Here is a 20,102-nt window from a genome sequence, read left to right on the forward strand (position 1 = left end):
TAAGTACATTAAAGGAGGCTGTAGAGAGGTGGGGGTTGGTCTATTCTCCCATGTGCCTGGTGACAGGACGAGGGGGAACGGGCTAAAGTTGCACCAGGGTTGTTTTAGGTTGGATATTAGGAAGAACTTCTTTACTGAGAGGGTTGTGAGGCATTGGAACAGGCTGCCCAGGGAAGTGGTGGAGTCACCATCCCTGGAGGTCTTTAAAAGATGTAGATGTTGAACTTAGCAATATGGTTTAGTGGAGGACTTGGTAGTGTTAGGTCAGAGGTTGGACTTGATGATCTTGAGGTCTCTTCCAACCTAGACAATTCTGTGATTCTGTGAAAATATAAGCAATTATTAATTATTTCACATTAAGCATATTCTCTACAATTCAATTGTGCCTTTTTTTTTTTAAGATCTAAAATAAATTTAATTTTTTGTATTCTGAAAGAGATAGAATGTAGCATCTTTTTTGTTGCAAATATGATTGATGATACTAGAAGTTTTCTGGGAAATTTAAGGATGTCTGATCTTACCCAGTTATTGAATTGTACTCTTACTTGAATTTCTATGTAAAGACTTATTCTCAGTGTAACTGGAGAAGTGTATCTTTGTAACTTCAAATAGTTTTCAAAAGTTTCAAACTAACTTCAAAGATCTTTCAAGAAAGGTAGTAGGTAAATACTTTTTACAGTTGTGAAGACTGTAGACACCTACTCAAGGAAGTTGAACAAATGAAGACAACAACAGCATGAACTTTTCAATGCTTCTTTATTCATTTTTTCTGTCAGGTAACTAAAACTTAAGTAAGGGGGAAAAAAAAGGAAGAAAAAAATAAAAGAATCAGAGCCTGAAATATTCAACACAGATCAAGAAAAAACTTTAATTAAATGAAAGCTATTGTTTTGTCTTCCCACCCCATTTGGTGGCCTTTATTTTAAGACAACCAAATTAACTCCCTAGTTTGATAACTTAATACACTACAGTACTTGGTAATAATATAAAGATAGCCAGCCATGTCTCAAACCTAGCCTGACAAATCAATTTTCAAATGCTGTCATATTAGCATCTCTTGAACACACCATCCCTTCTTAATTCTTTTAAGTCAATCTCATCATTAACAGTGCAGTGTGTTCCCCCTCAGATTTATCTACCAACTTTTCTGAATAGCACATTTTCAGTTCCTGTTTTCTAGCCACACCCCTTTTCTGTCTCACTTCTATCTATATCACAATTAGTTTCAGTTGTTTTAATAAACTAACAATGACATTTCTTCTTGCTATGGGTTATCGGGTACTGAGACATTTCTTTATGCATTTTCATGTTATACTTACTTGATCTTCTTTCACCACTCCACCTAGTGGGATCAAACATAACAGACATCTCACAACTTCTGTTATTACATGATTCAGAACAGTAAATAGTTGTATTAGCCTGATCCCATGGGGCCAAAATTTCAGCTAAGCAAATAGACCTGTTTGAATACAGTCCTTTCAAGAAATTCTTCCTTAAACAACTCAAAAATCCTTCTAATACTATCTACCTTGAGAACCTTGCTTTTCACAAAGTATTTTCACAAAGATGAGAGTTTACCTCTGCCTCAGTTTCTTTAAACATCTTTCCTAATTAGCATGCTGGAGTCATCTTCAACCTGTTTCACCAGAATTTGAAGTTATCACTTATCTTGATACAAAGAAGAATCAGTGGACTCTGTGCCAATATCATCAGGATGCTTCTACCCCAAGTTTACATCCCAGATTCTTGCAAACTACACGTTCTTATTTCAAGACTAACTCTCATAAACAGCATCTATTTTTATTTAGAACACACTATCTCTTAAAGGTCTTAAATGTTTATCTGAATATCTGCCTGTCTTTCATTCTTCCTGCTACTTTAGATCATTGACTTCTAACTCTCTTTCCAGTCTTTTGCATATCATCTCCTTCCCTCACAGATTTCTTTTTTTTTTTTTTTTTGGATATTCACATATCCATTTATCTTATGTAGTTCCTTACCTTGCATCTCCATATATTCTTCCCATATGTTTCACTTCCCCATTTTTCAAATACCAGTGCCTGGCTCTTCAATCGGTAAGTCAATTCTTTAACCATAAGGCAAACAAACTGTTTCCATGAATTACCCTACACACAGAGAACTTTTACTCCTTGGTTTTGTTTGGTGCATACCTACTTCCTCCCCCTCTTTCATCACATCTTTAAGCTCTCCCTACACTTTCCCTTACAAGCACATTGCTGTTTAGGTTTCTCCATTATGTCTAATGAATGATGGTGTATGTAGAAATACTTTTCTCCCATTTACTGTAATTCATTACATTTCTGTAACATGCCTCACTGCTATAATCACTTAGGTAAATATACACATTTTTTCTTCTTGTTTTTGCTGTTCAGGATCACTTTATCCTCTGCACTTCTGATCACCTTGTTCATTTCTTCCTCATTTTTTTTTTTCCAATTTAAAAAACAAAACAAAACAAAAAAGCCTTACAACTTTACAACTTTCTACCTAAGCCATCTTTCTTCCCTCCCACAGAATGTGGCTAAGTTTCTGTCACCTGTGATCTACATGATCTATGTCAGGCACCGTTCTCTCTGAACGAGTAACTCTGATCAAGTAACATCACATTTTAAATTGATGCTTTTCCAGAAATTGATTTCTAAATACAGCAAAATATAATTATAAAAAAATATAGCAAGTATTCCAGTTAAGCCTCACACACAATGGTCAAACAACCTAACTATAGAATCAACTAGAACTTTTTAGAAAAACAATCATGTTTAAAATTTATTAGTGTTTTCCTGTTCCTAGCACAAATGTAGTCTAACAGGCTGTCCTCTAGTTCAAGTGCACTGTTTAAGCAGCATAGGGAATACATACAAATAATGAGCAGCGGCAGCAACATGAAGAAAGACTGCTCAGTTAAAAGATTTAATAAGTCTACATACTTCTATGTATTTCACATTGATGCATCTAGGATGTCATCGACTGGTTGTATTAAACTGTGCAAAGTACTGGCTTGTTGGGACATTTGAATATTCTTCTTCTTTAAGATAAATGTTCCTAGCAATAACAAAAACAAAATATGCAGTTAGTATGTTTTCTCATTGTATAGAAGAGAAACATAAAGATGTAAAGTATAAACTCAGAAATGCCCATAAAATCCAGAATTATTAGAAATGGAATTAAACATAAGTCTATCTTCAAAACGTATACCATATCTTGATAGAGCAAATTTTATTTCTCCTCCTAAAATAACCTTCCAGATGCCTCACAGTGAAAAGCTAAATTAACACAATTCAGAATGTTTTGCTTTTATAACAAGAAAGCTCCAGGTACTGGATATTCTTTTGCAAGATATATGCATGCATTCATGGAAAAGGAGAAGAAAAAAAATCAGACTGGAAGATTAGAACACTGAATCATTTAGCTTGATTTTTGGTTTTCCTTCATATATTATCTTCCCACTTTCTCAGCACAGCAGAAACACCTACACACCATGTCCACTGGTTCGCTAAAGAATTACCTGGTTTTGTCATACATAAAGGAAAAGCTTCATATGTGCTGTTAGCCCTAACGTATCAGAAACTAGCAGTGCTTATTGAAGGCAGTTGATACCTACCCTTGTTGTTTCAGAAAACTAAGGTAAATTAAAGAAACACATTCTTTCAGAAGCAATAATATAATTTACTGTCCAACTGTATTTACTTGCTACTTTGTTATTGATATGAACTTAATCTGTTTTAAGTGGAACACTTAAGAATCATAGAATCATAGAATATCCTGAGTTGGAAGGGACCCTTAAGGATCATCAAGTCCAACTCTTGACACCGCACAGGTCTACCCAGAAGTTCAGACCATGTGACTAAGTGCACAGTCCAATCTCTTCTTAAATTCAGACAGGCTCGGTGCAGTGACCACTTCCCTGGGGAATTCCAGCTATTATTCCATATACATGTATGCAAGTCAGTAACCATCATAACCTACACTTTGAAGGTTTTTTTCAACAGTTCTGAAAAACATTCTTAAGCTGAATTGTTGACTTTTTAAAAAGTATAAATTTGCAGTTAAGTTTATTAGAAAAACAACAAGCTTAATTAAAGCAGAAAAGCTCTTCTAAGCAATTGCGTTAATAACAGTTGTGTTTGAAAGTAAGAAAACACTTTTGGTACTTACTTTGATTTTTGCTCCTGGGATAGCTCTGCATTTATGCTATCCAGAGCTCGGCAGCGTTCCCGACTCTGTCGTTGCTGATGCCGCCCTAAAATCAACTGTGCTCTTGCAGCCTGTATACTTCGCCTGTCCCATTCAGCATCTCTTCTGTGTTCTTCCTCTTTTAGTCTCTACAGGAGGGAAGAGTTTTGTTTTGTCTTTATTCAAAGGTGAAAAAGTCTATATAATGTTTTATTGGTAAATTCACTCCAACAACAAACTTGCTTGTCTTTACTGAATGTTAGGGGTAGTGCTCAAAATAGGGAGGAAAAAAATAAACACTTCCAAATAAGGTAGGAGCCCATGCATTAGGCAGAAGTAAAATACTTCAGATTAGGAAGCTGTTTTTTTCCAGGAAGCAAGACAAACTGACTCCTACTTCTGCACAAGGTAAGTAATTTAGGTCTGCTGCCTAGCAAAAATACTATAGTGTCAGTAAGTTCATCAGTAGACTACTGTTTCTCTCCAATACGTTAGCTCTCCCCAAACCAAGATCAGCACAATGGACTTTTCTTTCTTTAAAGAAGTTGTTGGCAGGAGTTAACAGAACCTCCTGAGTTCAGAAGTTAGCAATCATCAGTATGGCTTACAATATTGCTGACTCAGTGCAATAACTGAGCCATCCACACCAGATGATAGATGCAAACCATTTTCTTTTCTGCCATCTCTCTGTTATACCCTCACTTCCACACTTTGTGTCTGACATTACAGCGAACTGACTCAAGAAACCGGGCCTGCAAAAACCTTCTCACCCTTCTTGGAAGGGCTCATGTTCTGCCACCTTAGCTATTTGAATGGGTTTAGTGTAGGATCAGAGGAGAGCCAGTGCAAGTCTCATAAATACACCCTTAGAGAAATGACAACTCTATTTTCAGCATTAATAATAGAGTAGACAAGACATAGCATAACATAGGACATTGCAGGGATTCAAAAATAAAAAATTGAACACCTGTTCAATTCATTAAGCTAATTCAACCTCTGCACTAAATAAGGTTAGCAGTTTCTTACATTACAGTAACTGCACCAATATACTCATCACTGCAAAGGAAATACAGATTTCTTCATTCTGAATGCCTGCTTCCATCCACCTGTAAAGCAGCAATTATCATCAATATTTATTTTTTCTATTGTAACCCCATCCCAAAGCGTGACTCATAGTTGTGTAGGATGGTAGAAAGGAAGGTCTACTGCATTCAGAAACATCTAAGACTAAGAAATATGCACAAGTAGGTTCACTGGACCTACTCTCTTTGCCTTGCTGAAGTAACCTTGTCCATTAGGCTCTGCTGCAGCCTGTTCTGCAGTCATCCTCAGCTCCTGGCTCCTCTTCCCCTATGGAGCAGACCACACCTGCTCATCCCTTGCAGGCAGCTCATACTGTCTCAAGTCCTAAACCAAGTGCTGTGAAGCCTGGCCCTCAGGCTCCGCAGAACCTTGCTCCACTGCTGGGCCACCAAGGACCATGCTCCAAGACTCCTGGGCCCCTTAGCCCTAGGCTCCCCAGCAACCTACCTCCCAGTCCACTCTTGCTGCTCCCTGCCATTTCCCAACTCCTTTAGAGACATTGTGTTACGTTTGAATGATTAAAGTATCTCTGTTTTGTCTATTGTTCTGATTTTCCGTCTCAAAATGAAATGTGCATAGTAAACAAATATATTTTCTTCTACACATATTGCTTATAACACTATCACAAGAATACACAATATGCAAATAAGCTTAAATACCAGCTTCTCCAGAACTTGTTGCTGTTGAGATGAACGGATTGCCATCAGCTGATCCTGATTCATTCCCTTCCACCGATCCGTAATCACACGATGCCTACCAAAGGAACTGATGGCTTGCTCAGGGTTTTCAGAAAGTAAGTCTCCCTGAAGGAGGCTGGAAATCTCATCCATGTCATCTTTCATTTTTTGATGTTTTTCCCGCTTCTTTCTCTCAGCTAGTTCAGCAGCCTGAAGGCAACAAAAGGAGCGTACTAATAGTTTTTCCAAGAAAAAAAGTTAACTAAAGGGATGCAATAGTTAGCACATCACAATAGTTTTCTTTTCAACTTGCATACAGTTGTCAACAGCATCACATGTGAACATTATGATCATGACCCTACTGGCTAATAACATTGAAAATCTAAAGGTATACATTTCTTTAATGTCAACAGATCTCCTTCTGGCAAGGGAACAGAGCACAGGGTGTCAGACCTGTTTCTTGCACATGCATCTTGACTGCAACAGACCCATCTCTCTAGTTTGTCCAAGACTGTTTCACACTCTGTTTAAGACCACTGGCTTGAGAATATTCACTTTGAAAGTGAAAAGGTAAAAAATGAGAGGCAGAATAGCTAGAAGTTATTAACAACAGAGAATGAAGCATAGGGAAGCATAGAGATTCATCCCACTAGAGGAGACTGCTAACCTGGCTGGGTTTACCCCTATGTTTGTATTTATGGACTAAGTTTGTACGACAGCAGTTCTGCCAAGTATCAGGCCTGTAGCATACCATGTGGTGGCCTTTATTTGATACAGGCAAACATAGACAATGACCCATCAGAGATTGGACAGAAGAAGAAATAGCAAACAATACTAAGAATTTATTGATCTAGGATATGGTACCATGGCTGAAAACAGCCTTATGGTTTCTATTAAAATAACAGAAGTATTTCATGTGCAAACAAACTAATAGAAGATGAATTCTCTTTTTCTTGAATGATAAATTAGTTAAGCTTCAATTTAACTTAGACTACAAAGAAAACTTTTATTTATTAGATGGCTGGTAAGTATTTTTAAGACTGAACACTAGAATAAGAAAAGTCTACATTTAAACAAATAAAAAAAATTTTGAAAAAAAAAAATGAAGCAAACCAAACTTCAAGTGCCAAAATGTAACTTGAGATCTAGCTGTTACCTGCTCTGCCATCACAATCTGGAATAATAAATTAGAAACTAAATGTCACTTATTAATCTCACAGAAGTTAGTATAATTTTTACCAGAAGCTTAAGCAATTTTTTAATCCAAACATGTATGTTAATTAAGTTTTCTTTTTCTCCAGAAGAGTCAATAACAATTTGAGGGGAAGACTGCAATTACCAACAAAAAAAGAAAACACGAACACCAAAGATTTTTAAAGTTATGACATTTTTCAGTATCATGATATATATCAGAATACCTTGTTATGTACTTTTAGTTTATTGATACTACAAATTGATCAATTATTTTTAGTTCCAAAAATGCTCCAAAGTAAATTACATTTAACCAAAAGTCATTTCGGATGGACCTCACATAAATAAATACTAGACTATGATGAAGACTTATTGAAGTTTGTTCTAATTTTTATTTAGATCACCTTATTAATGTAATTCTAGTGTGATCTAGCAACAGATCCAAAATCCTTGTAATCCTAACCTTCTCAATAAGAGGGAGAGCCTAACATTTTCTAAGCTGCCTGGAATCTTCGTGGAAGAAACTCCTAGCTCTGTGCATAGCCACGCATATAGCACTACAAAAAAAAATGATTAATGACATTGCAAAAGAAATACTTTAAACTGGGTAAAATCTGATACATTTTCCATTGAGTCAAATCCCCAACAAAATGTAATTCATTGGTGTAGCATGAAAAACAAAAACAATCAAAAAAACACAGATGCACATATACATGCTCTTTCATCTATTTTAATTTGTGGTCCAACATTCATAGGGTATCTTCTCTACTACTATAATGCTCTGTTGATTCAAGTCATAAACCAAAAGAAATTTCCATGAGAAGCATTTCAAGGCCAAGAGTTCATGTGCTTAGAATAATGCCAAGTTCTGCATGCACAAGCAACTAACTGCTGCCAACACAGCGCTAAAGGAATGCACCACAGCTTCTGAAGTCCTTATAACAAGTCACAGAGCTCACAAATGACCAGAGCAACCTATCCAGGGTCTTAGGAACCTGCAAAAGAAGCATAGATGAATAATGCAATTCCTTTGGCTATATTACACAGATATTTATGTCATAGTAGAGAACTGCACACCCAGCCCATTCAAGATGGGAACTTCTGCTTAGCAAGTACATGCAATGTTTCTTCATGCATGAAGATATGGTAAAAATGTAGAAACACTGATTGTTCTAGACACTGAATACCAAGAATAGGATGTGAGTGATAAAAGACATTTGTACAGCACATCTCAAAGAATGCTTAAAAACAGATCTACCATTCTTCTATATTCAGGCACACATATACTTAATTTCAGGTAAATGAATAAATAAAAAAAGGTTCCATGGTAAACATACATTATTTACTCAAAGCCTGAATAGGTATTTATTCGAAGTGGCTACTGGCTCTGTATGTGTTAGTAATGGCATAATGTCAAGTGAGTAAGGAACCAGAATAATTCCATCCTACCCTTCAAAAGTCCCTAACAACAACATTGTCAGGAAAACTGTCGAGCTATTGAGCTATTGTGGTGTTCCCAGGAATAAATTCTGTCTATATGAAATCTGCAAGACTGTTTAGAAGTCTATCAATATGAGTTAAAGATCCTCTGTTATCATGTCCTCTTATTTTCTTAGCATAATCTCCAAAATATCTTGGCAAAGATTCAAGTCCTGTGTCAAAGTAAGAGGACTGTCTGATTTCAGGAGCACAATCAGTGTATCTATCACTGCAATGCTGAACTGGGCATTCCCAAGTCTTCTTGTTCTTAGAGAGGAATCTCTTTGTTTTTGATTATTGCAAAATCACATGTCAAAAGAATTGTAAATATATATACTCTAGTCAGAACTCAAAGTAATTTTAATTCCTGCTACCTTGCTTTCCAAATTGAAGTGTTTACTACTTACGAACAAATGATGTCAGCAGGAATAACTGACAGTTTAAGCTTGTAGTAACAGTTATATCAAGGACAAAAGCACCATTGGCATTTCTGGTAAACACATGCTTATTGTGAGAGAAAATCTGGGAAGAAAGGTAGCATTAATCTTATAGCCATAAAACAATTAAGTTGTTTACAGTCCAGGATCCTTCAGGACTGAGAAAAAAATGGTACCAGATATACTATTAATTCATTGTTCTGCTAATTAATTCCGGAATAAAATGATCATTAGCAATTAGCTTGTCAGCAATAAAGTCACTGTCAACAGTAGTACTGTAAGCATAGGAAGCTGAACCACTGTCACAGGGGGCAACACATCAAATTCACTCATGAAGACAGACTTTACTAAACTGAGATACCCTACTTTCAGTCAGATGCTAGGATTCTTTTCTTACTGACTAGAAAAATAACAAAGGAAAAAAAAATCCTGGAGTACATGACTTGTGTTTTTTTTTTTTGTCCCGTTCCTTCCCCTTTCCCTTTTTAAATTTCCCTACAGATACCAACAACCTTAAAGACTACAGATGATGCGCTTGGAGATAATGATTGATCAAAAGTCATATTCTAGGGCATTTCATCCTCTCTCAGGATGCATTGTCATATTACACTTGATCCAAATTACAGTAATCAAAGATTGCCTTACAGAGTGGTTTTGCACCACCACAGACTGTGCACTCACTCCTATGTCAGATCTAGCAGTCACATTCTAGACCACAGTTTGTTTTCTGTGAGTTTTGAGAAATGATCTAACACATCCTGAAGCTTCATGACCATTAGATCCACTTCAAGAGACAGCTGAAACAAGTGCATGAAGCTTTGGTAACAGGAAAAGGGGTTCTTGTTTTGGAAGTCACTCACAGTCAGAGCAAATTATATGCAGTATGAGACCACACCCTCAAGTGGTGAAGGTCTTCAAATTGGCTACTCAAAACACTAGAATTGATGGAGGCTCCTGATCAATATATTTGAGGTCAGATACAGAGATTCCTTCTGTAAAATTCATTCTCAGGCTAAATGCCCTAGTTTTCTCTCTCAGGAAAAGGATGTACAGAATATCCCTCTGTAACATAGCTTTCTTTAATAAACAAACAAGTAGAAAAACAGGCCTGGCAACCTGAAACTTCTGTCTTGCATGTTTAACAAAGAAAAGCAGCAATTGTATCAGTACATCATTTCAGGGAAAATGAACGGCTCTTCTCAACCACTCTAAGAAAAAAAAAAAAAAAACAACACCAAAAGGCTGAAAAGTATACTATGGTATTAAAAAAAAAAAGTAAACATAATTACCTACCTCAGGAGGAAAGAAAAAGAGATATCAAGACAACTCTGATCTGTACAATATAGCAAGGGACAGTAAAAACCAACTAAATAGAGATTGTTGTTGCCCCTGTCTCCATTATACCCTTATTTGGAAAAACAAAACACAAATGGGAAAAAAAAAGAACCAAAGAACATGTCTTCATATACATCTAATATGAATAACAGTAAAGTAGAATGTATAAGCCTAAACTTTAAAAATAATAAAAAAATAAAAATAAATCACACCACATGCATACTTATGCCCACCTCACTCCATTTCCCTAGCCCTGTCATAAACTCAGGAACTATTACATGGAACAAATGGATATGACAACGATTATTTTGGATACTACTGTAAACCTAAGCGCACCACCCACTTCAGGTACTTTTGCAGCTACTAATGTAAAATACTATTCAGTAGTCCTGATTTAAAGCAGTAAAACCTTTTTTAGTTACCTCCGTCTAACTACACATACACACACACACATATATATATATAAAAAATCATGAAGGGCTCAAGCAACACTTACAGAAAGGCATGTATACTTATATTCTTTAGTCCCAAAATACCATACTTTACATAGGTAATGTAAATGTGCCTTATATTGATGTGACTAAATAAAGTTAATTCAAACCAAATATGGTGTAACTGAAGTAATAGTGTCCAACTAGCCCTTTAAGCTGTACGTAGAAGCTGAATGCAGTAAGAGAATCTCTACGGTAAGATGAAGAACGGGACCGTGACAGATAATGGTACTAAGATAGACTAGAATAGAATAGTTCAGTTGGAAGAGACCTTCAAAGATCATCCAGTCCACTGACCGTGTAGTCCTGACCCCTTCAGGGCTAAGCAAAAGTTGAAGCCTACTATTAATAAGGGTATTACCTAAATACCTCTTGAGCACTGACAGACCTGGGTCAAACAACTGTCTATGAAGCCTGTTCCAGGGTCTGACCATTTTCATGATACAGAAATTTTTCCTAATGTCCAGTCTGAACCTCCCCTGCTGCAGCTTTTTGCCATTCCCTCATATTCGATGATTCTATCACCAACTGCCTTGACACGGAAAGGTTTTTGTTATGTTTCAGTAAGTTCCGAAGAACGTTTCAAAAACAACCAAGAGACACAGGTACACAGATATCAAGGAAGTACTAAAAACAACACTCTCAGGGCACTAACGTAAGCAATAAAGACTAAAAGCTACTGGTAGTAACATTTCCATTCAAGCAAAAAGAAAAGTAGGCAGAGAGCTTAGATTATCAGATGACTGAGATAAAACCAGAAGGGAAGCATGGAAGGCTTTTGTTGTAGCCCATTTTACAGACTAGAAGTTCCAGAAAGACTGGGGAGTTGTGGCTGCCTGCTAGTCAGCAAGCTGAGAACCAGAAGGGAGAATTTTGATAGCAGATAACTAGACAGAGGATAGCTAGATCCTTGCAGAGGACAAAGAAGTGAATAAATCCTGTCTTCTGAATCGACATTTAAAGTCAGCTTCTAGGAACCTCTGTGAAAGCATCACCACTCATTGTACCTGTACACTGTCATCTGACTTCCTTTCACCCACCCTTAACGAGACAACAGCAATAACAAAGACCACCAACACAAATTTACTTGGCTTCTGTTGAATTCTTTAGTAACTGCACAGACAGCACGACGGGTTTCTTCTTCTGTTTGTTGTTGCTCCATAGTCTTTCGGTCAAGTTCAATCCTATTCTTGTCATGAAGATCATCTAAATTACATTAAAATGAATTTATTCAGTTTTTATGGAATAACGTGCCATATGACTAAGCTACTGGGAAGGGTGGGACTACACCTACAGTAAACTGAATTACACAAATATTTCCAAATCCTACCACTGAAGCTTTCCATTTTGGAATTTCAGTGACTGATTAAATCAGTTTATTTGTGATCAATCTTGTCTTAACAGCTAGACAAAAAGTTAAACTGAAAAAAAAAAAGTATGTTAAGCATCGCAAAAAAATGTTTCATGACAGGCTGAGAAAGAGAAAAATAGCAACTACTTTGTATGCTGTAGAAAAAGCAAAGATTAGACAATTTGTCCTAGTATCATCAAGCAGGTAAACTACAGATGTTTTTTTCAGAATGCTCTGATAATTCACTTGAGGTGTAAAACTGAAATGAAGTCTAGGTAGTAATAAAATCACCATGTTATTAAATACAAATTTCTGAATTGATATATTGATGTATTAGAAGTTGAAACATAAATACTGCTGCATTTTTAAAGCCTAAATATTGAATACACTTAAATACTGCTACGCCAGAATCTGATGTAATATGCTTTAACCACAGTAATGTCATATACACCTGAATTTCAGAAAAGCAGATAAAACCCTGTTATTTCTGTCGATACCTAAAAATTTTTTATCAGCTAGTGCATTCTTCCAGTCTCTCTGTTGCTGAAGAGACCACTCTCTTAACTGCTCCTTCTGAAATTTCATCCTCAGAGAATAGTTTAAGTCTTCACCCATAAACTTCTGCAAGCCAGATACAGTACATCGAGGATCACTGTCTGAAAGTCGAGCAGGTCTATCCTTCTTTAGGGCTTGGGGATCAGACAAGTCAAATTCACGTCTTGTTTCTGGCTTCTGAAAATTCTTCTGAAAGTCACTGAAAGCCTTATTTATGTTTCTGATATCATATTTCTGTCGTTCTTCTAACATACACATGATCTTGTCATTTTGCTTAATTTCATTAGCTAGAGAAAAATAAGCACAATGAAAATATAATTCTTAGAAGCGTACATGTATCACTTAAGAAGGAAAATCAAACTTTGAAAAGGAATAAATAGAACACATATATTCCACATTTAATACGTTATGAAAATGTATTTTATATACAAAGCACTATACTAGCAAAAACTAGAATTTCTAGAAATCTTTGCTTATAAAATACTTTCAGTTTTTTAGGAATAAATTTTCTTATTAATGTTACAATTAAATACGTTTGTGAAAGGAGACAATAGTAAGTACTTCCATAACTATGACATTAAATCCACCTATATCTTCAAGTGTCTAAACAATGCTATTGTCTACATTTATTAAAAGCAAACATTGTAGATTCCAACCTACACAGAAATATATACCCGTTTAATCACGTCAATATGAAAGTGAGCTCCTACCTCAGATACTGAGGGAACACATACTGTATCAATGTAATGTATAAACATAAATAGGAGTACACAGAGGATTCAGTGTGTATGCCTGAACGTAAACAAAAGCCTATAATTGCACGCGCACCTATAGATAGATAAATTCAAGATTGAAAGAGAAATACTCTATTTGGAAATTAATACAAATGCTCGAAAGACATGGACGGCAAATCTGTTTACATTTAACTCTTCATAGAAATATCAGACTATCTACAAGTATACCAGTTCTTCATTTCGTGCTTTTCAGCTGCTTCTTGAATTTTCCTATCCTTGACCTGGGCATCCAACGCATCTTTATCAACCTATTAAAATGAAGAAAAACAAACCAAAACAGCTCTGTAGGAGATACTATTTGAAGGATTAAAGGCAGGAATTGTTGAGCTCTGTTGCTTTACAGTTGTTTTAGATAAAATTTGCTTCCAGCAGAATACATATACATCACTATTTAATACATATAAAGGAATATCCAGAAATAGCAACATTCTTATTGGCTTTGTTTTAATACTGAAAGGTCTATCTAATCAGAACAAAACAGTACATTTATTTAATATGAGTATATACATACATTAGCTGCATTATACAGAACATAATTCCCCATTATAGTAATTATTTTGCCAGTCAAGATGACAAGAAGTTGAAATAGTTCAGCTTTGAAAAAAATACAGTTGGTTGCCTAAACGTACACTGAAGAATTAACAGGAATGGGAAGGCAATATTCCAGTCGTATCAGAGAAACAAGCTATGTTGGGGGCTTGATATAGTCCCCAAAATGCAATATTGGGTGCCGCTTGAGAAACACCCAGACAACTGCAATGAGCTGACTTGCTAAAGGATATTCAGTATAGCCCTGGATAGTAGTTGCTGAGCAAGGCAGTGTATCCTATTTAGCCAAAAGAACTGTCATGTTTGCTGACAGAAGTGACAAATTCATATGCAGAAATCAGGATTTTATTTTTACTGTCACTTGATGTATTTAAAAGCTGTATCAAGTAACAATGATACAATTCTTTAAGAGCGTGGTACTCTGAAAGTCCTTGCCTGAAACTATTCAGATCAAGATAGAGTGACTTAACAGATAACAGGTGAAAACACACATTTTTAATGCTGTAAAGGCTTACTGACTACACAATCAGGCAGAGAGGTAAATTTGTTACTAATAAGGGTGAAACCATGAAGAATTCTACAGTATATCATTGTCAAATAATAATAATAATGTAATTTTAAGAATGTAATTTTATGTAGTATAGTAGGCTTTAAACTCATTTAGAGGACTCATTTTAGAAACCAAGCTTTCAATATAACTATGGGAATCACTGTTAGCAGAAATTCAATTTAACTCCATTAGCAGTTACTGGGAATAATACAGATAAGTCAATGTTTTCAGCTGTGTGTCTGATTTCAGATTTACATTATCAGCTGTCTCCCATTTGAACACATTTCACTTGACGAGAATACATCCCTAAAAAGACCATTCCTAGTCACGTAAAGCTACAGATTGAACTTGTGCATTCCGGAACAGTAACCTGTCTAGCTGAAAAATTAGCAACTTTAAGACTGAGAGATGCAAATAGGATTAAAATTATAAATTCCATACTATGAACAGTTGGAAGCAGTTGATTTCTCATATACTTGGATTTATGCATAACAATTCATATACAAAAGGAATGTGCTATTTTTCATTAGAACTATTCATCTGAACTTTTAAAAAATTACTCATTTACTGAGGATAAATTCTTAGATCTGTAAATGAAGAGAGATGTATCTTATTTTTCCATTTCTCAGATGAAGAAACATACAGAAGTCAAAGCAACTTGTAATAATCAAGGAAAAAATGTCTCAGTTCCCATTCTGCTTTCCAGTCAGTATGATTTCCACATTTTTAAGTTATTCACATACCACTTAAATATTTTTGCATCTATGCCAAACATTGCCTTGATTTTTAATTGAGTCATAGACAGTCACTCAGCTAAATTAAAAAGGGAATGAGAAAACAATGAATTGAAAGCCACGCTGGAAATACTGATAATACGATATCACTGAACTGCTTTGTTGACTCCTTGTGTTTTGAACTTGGCTTAATTTCAAACCACAGGAACAGCCCCTTCTGTCAGCAGTCATTGTTCGGCCAACAAATACTGAATGAAATTCATGATAACATGGACAGAGTTCCTCCAACTCCTCTTCCACTTTAGATGTTTGTCTCCTGTAAATGGATCTATCAAAACCTGTCTGGTAAGTTAGTTCTACAACAGAGTATTTGGGAAAGACCTTCAGATGTTGTAAAGAAGTATTGCTCAACAAACTGCACTGTGATACAAATTCTCAGCTAGTGAAGGTCAGCATATTTCACATTTAATTTTTAAGGCTCCAGAAAAGCTTTGCAGAGGAAAAAAAAAGTTATTAGCTCCTGTCATTTACTTGTAGTGCTGGCTACCATGTGTGTCAGGATGCTTCGTCAAGGGGACAACCTGTCCAGTTTGTTAAGTGGGAACTGCTACTTGACCACGCGGGTGACTGTTGCATACAAGTCACAAGAATAAATCGGAGGTGCTGACAGAAATAATGTAAATTTATCCTTCCACTGACATAGGAAACATGTTTCAGTACTAGAGAGGATTTAGACGAAATCACTGCAACCCTACCAGCACAATGAAGTTAACAGATTGGATTTATTTCCACCAGTTCTAAATTTGGTTCTGCACTCATTAACACTACAGCGTATACTCATGATGTATGTATGCATCAGCAGAGTAGTCTAGAATAACTTACAAGCAAGATTTAAATTTATTTTCCCTTTTGGCATTCTTTTTTCCTGCACAGACACACACAGAATCTTAATGTGCGCCTTTGGCCACATCGTCGGAAAATTAATTTAAGTGTTGTAAACCCTTGCATGGACTCTTAAAATATCCTGGGTCGGAAAGGACCCACAAGGATCATTGAGTCCAACTCCTGGGTCCCCAAAGAACGCCTAAAATTTCAGACCACACATCTGAGTGCATTGCCCAAGTGCTTCTTGAATTCCATCAGGCTCAGTGCTGTGCCCACTGCCCTGGGCAGTCTATCCCAGTGCCCAACCACCCTCCGGGCACAGAACCTGTCCCTAACCCCCAGCCTGACCCTCCCCTGTCCCAGCTCCTCGGCCGTTCCCTCGGGTCCTGTCGCTGTCCCCAGAGAGCAGAGCTCAGCGCCTGACCCTCCGCTCCCCTCGTGAGGGAGCTGCTCTTGCATCGAGAGTTTAAACAGCTATAATATATAACTTAACCTCCTGACACTCGGATTGCAAGTAGCATAGCCGACCGAAGACAACACCCACTAGGGCGAAGCTCTCGCCACCACAGACTGAAGGGCGTTCGCCTCCTGGCTCGGCCAGACACGCACTCCCCTCACCCCGTGCTTCGGCCTCACCCCTATGGTCCGGAGCCGCGCGTTGAAGATGCGGCTCTGCCGCTGCAGCTCCCGCTGCCGTCGCCGCTCCAGGGCGGCCGCCGCCGCCTCCTGCGCCTCCCGACCCAGCCCCAGGCCGCTCATGGCGCCGGGCACAGGCGGCGGCAGCAACACAGCGGGTCGCTAGGGCAACCGAAGCCCCACCTGTTAATGGCGGCCGCTAATAACGCCTCTTAACGGCGGCGCTGTTCGACGCCTACTGAGGGGCGAGGCGGCGTGAGCTTTTCTTCTCCTCTCGGTCCCGGGACGTAACCTAATTAAAAAAAAAAAAAAAAAACGATTATTTAAATCTTGTGCGGGCGGTTTGTGGGCTGTGTGTGTCCCTGCAGGGATGGGCTACCTGAAGCTGCTGGTGATGAAGGACTTCAAGTCCTGGCGGGGGGAACAGGTCATTGGCCCCTTCATGAGGTTCAACTGCATCATTGGGCCCAACGGAGCAGGTAGCGGTGTGCTGCAGGGCTTGGGGGCAGACAGTCTTCTTCACTGTAGATACAAAGATAGAGGTTTTGGTTGCTCTGCTTGCCCACGTTTAGCTCTGGGGGCCTAATGAGGAGAAAGTGGTAGGTGTGTTGGTAGAGCAGTAGGGGCTGAGTGGATAAGGATGGCAGTAGCAGGTTGTTGAGTTGCAAGGTTTGGCCCAGGGCAAGGTAGACCTTGTGGGCCTGCTTCAAATCCCTTTACATACACCTTCTTCTGGAAGCTTCTGAGCTGCCATTGCTTCTTCAATTAGAGAGGTGGATTTCTAGTTTTCCCTATTCTTTTCCTGAAGAAAAGGCATCTTTAATGCTTAGGGTTGTAAAGTGTAGTAATGCAAAGACGCTTCTTGGTTAGAATATGTAGTCTTTGCATTATGAGCAAGCACTTCTGGAGGGGAGAGAGCAGCCGTTTGGGATGGCTGCTACTTTGCTTATGGTATTTTAGTCCACAAGAGCCTTTGCTTGTAGATGTGACTAAGCGTTGTTATGCACTGGGTGGTGGAACTTTTCAGCAGAAGCAAACCAAATTTTGAAAGCTGCATTTGAAAAATGGGATTTAATCTTTTATTTGACTGAGAGCAATGTGATATGCAGTGTGAGATGTCCTGATGAAGAACCACAAAGATGGGGATAGGTTTTGGTCTTAGTTCCCCAGTATATTAGTGATTTAATTTAGGATTTAGCTTTTAGATCCTTATGTTCCTTTTTTTCTTTTAATTGGAGTGTGTTCGATGAATCTAAATAGCTAGCTATTGTCAGTTAGCTTCATTATCATATCCTGAATCATCCTGACTTATCCTCACTTTTAAATATTTGCAAGTCTCAAAACTGCATATTTTTTTCCGGGCACTGTTTGAGGTGAATCTTATAGACGATTCAGGAAAAAATAATGGGAAAGTTGTGTGATATCTGAATTATATTTTATTCCTTCTATTTTCACTCTGATATTAATCCCTTTTTGATATTCTGGTAAATGAGTCAAATTATTGCTAAAGTAGCAAGGTTAAAGACAGATGCTAATTAAACTGTCAATAGAAATGATCAATACTAAAGGAAAAAGGATTCAATGAAGAGATTTCTTTTTTAGTCTAAGGAGTATTTTCAGAAAACTCTATTGTTGCGGTGAATGGATGTGGGAAAGTACTTGTGTTCTCCAGAACACCACAGTCCTAGGGCAAAGGCTATTGCTATGTGAAAGAGTCCTTATGCAGCAGAACTCTCTGACAGCATTATATAATAATTATATAATAGATATATAATAATATATATAAAGAAACTGTAGAATAATATATGCAAAGGAAACTGTGAGGATTATGATGTTGCTAGTTCAGTTTAATGACCTCTAGAAATGCCTGTGTAAAATTGGTTCAACTGGTTCTAGCAGGCTGGATGTAACAGTTTAGTTGTGATTTTTATTACAGATAGGCTTATCTGCTGCCAGTATGTTGCATCTTAGGAATGGATTTCTTTATTCTGTATAATATTATTTTTTTTCCTCAGTGGAATGCAGAATTAGAATTAATATAGAATTGTGTATCTACATGTGTTTTTTTTTAAGTTAATTGTTAATCAAATCTCTTAATTTCTGCCATGTTAAACTCACTGTTTTATGTTTTTCATGTGTGTTGCTTTTTTTTCCTTTAGGAAAATCTAACATAATGGATGCTGTTAGTTTTGTGATGTGTGAAAAGATATCTAACTTGCGAGTTAAAAGTGTTCGAGAACTTATTCATGGAGCGCATGTTGGAAAACCAGTTTCTTCTACAGCAAGCGTAAAGATAGTATATTGTGAAGAAGATGGGGAAGAAAAAACATTTTCAAGAGTTATCCGTGGTACGTAGTAGATTCTTCTGGAGGTACATTCTGTACCTGACTGATAAATAAAAAAATGGAGACCAGGAATTTTAACTTTCAATTTCAAATGCCTAATACTCTGTCATGTTTGGTTAAATTGAGCCCATGAGTCTTGAAATACTTCTTACAGTCCATCAGCAGCATCTTGATAGCATTGAAAAGTGCACTGAAAAACTGCATGGAAAAAACAGTAAGGGCAAAGTTAAAAATTAACCAAACCATGAATATGCTATTTGCTCTGTACTTTTGATCTGTAGAATTTTCATTAGGAATACATATATGGTGTAGGAACTCCATAGTCTAGAAACTAGAGTGTGATGCCTTGCTGGAAGTACAAGCCCTTAAGCATCTGTTACCTTTTTGTAAGCATGCAGCTAGAATTTCAGTACAGAAGAGTGAAGTTACTGAAATGACTAAGGGAAAAGTTGAAATCCATTTTCTTCTTTGAGGAGGTTGCTCGGTTAGGGGGAAATATAAGCGGAATAATTTTACCTATGTGTTTTGTGTTATAGCCGTTTTACAGTGATTATTTCTTCTTTCTTCCTTTAGATAGTTGTTCTGAATTTATTTTCAATGATAAAACAGTCACCCGATCTACTTACATATCTGAGCTTGAAAAAATAGGCATACTTGTCAAAGCTAGGAATTGTCTTATTTTTCAGGTGAGCATTTAAGGTATTTTGTAAAGCAAACAAATTTCTGAGATTATTTTATATCTGTAACAGGTATCTATTTAATAGTCAAGCTAGTTTTCTAATTTGATAGACTTAGATAGTTTAAATCCAATAAACT

The 20,102-nt window shown here is 37.0% G+C and overlaps 2 protein-coding genes across 2 annotated transcripts in view; one reads left to right on the top strand and one right to left on the bottom strand.

The window, feature by feature from the left end:
* Positions 1-1,944: 1,944 nt before the first annotated feature.
* On the bottom strand, positions 1,945-17,064 carry RIBC2 (RIB43A domain with coiled-coils 2). The gene is made up of 7 exons (XM_032207496.1): positions 16,942-17,064; positions 13,748-13,835; positions 12,736-13,080; positions 11,975-12,093; positions 5,937-6,164; positions 4,177-4,343; positions 1,945-3,063 (listed from the first exon to the last, which is right to left on the bottom strand). Exons 1-7 carry the CDS (start codon positions 17,062-17,064, stop codon positions 2,982-2,984), a joined length of 1,152 nt encoding a protein of 383 aa, XP_032063387.1. The 3' UTR covers positions 1,945-2,981.
* A 247-nt stretch (positions 17,065-17,311) lies between these two features.
* The window catches only part of SMC1B (structural maintenance of chromosomes 1B), a 35,034-nt gene continuing 32,243 nt past the window's right edge, over positions 17,312-20,102 (top strand). Inside the window, exons 1-3 of the mRNA XM_032186066.1 lie at positions 17,312-17,420; positions 19,101-19,293; positions 19,864-19,972. Of these exons, the coding sequence (XP_032041957.1) occupies positions 17,312-17,420; positions 19,101-19,293; positions 19,864-19,972 (411 nt within the window). The remainder of the gene's footprint in view (positions 17,421-19,100; positions 19,294-19,863; positions 19,973-20,102) is intronic.

The sequence above is a fragment of the Aythya fuligula genome, chromosome 1 (assembly GCF_009819795.1).
Source record: "Aythya fuligula isolate bAytFul2 chromosome 1, bAytFul2.pri, whole genome shotgun sequence".
NCBI lineage: Eukaryota > Metazoa > Chordata > Aves > Anseriformes > Anatidae > Aythya > Aythya fuligula.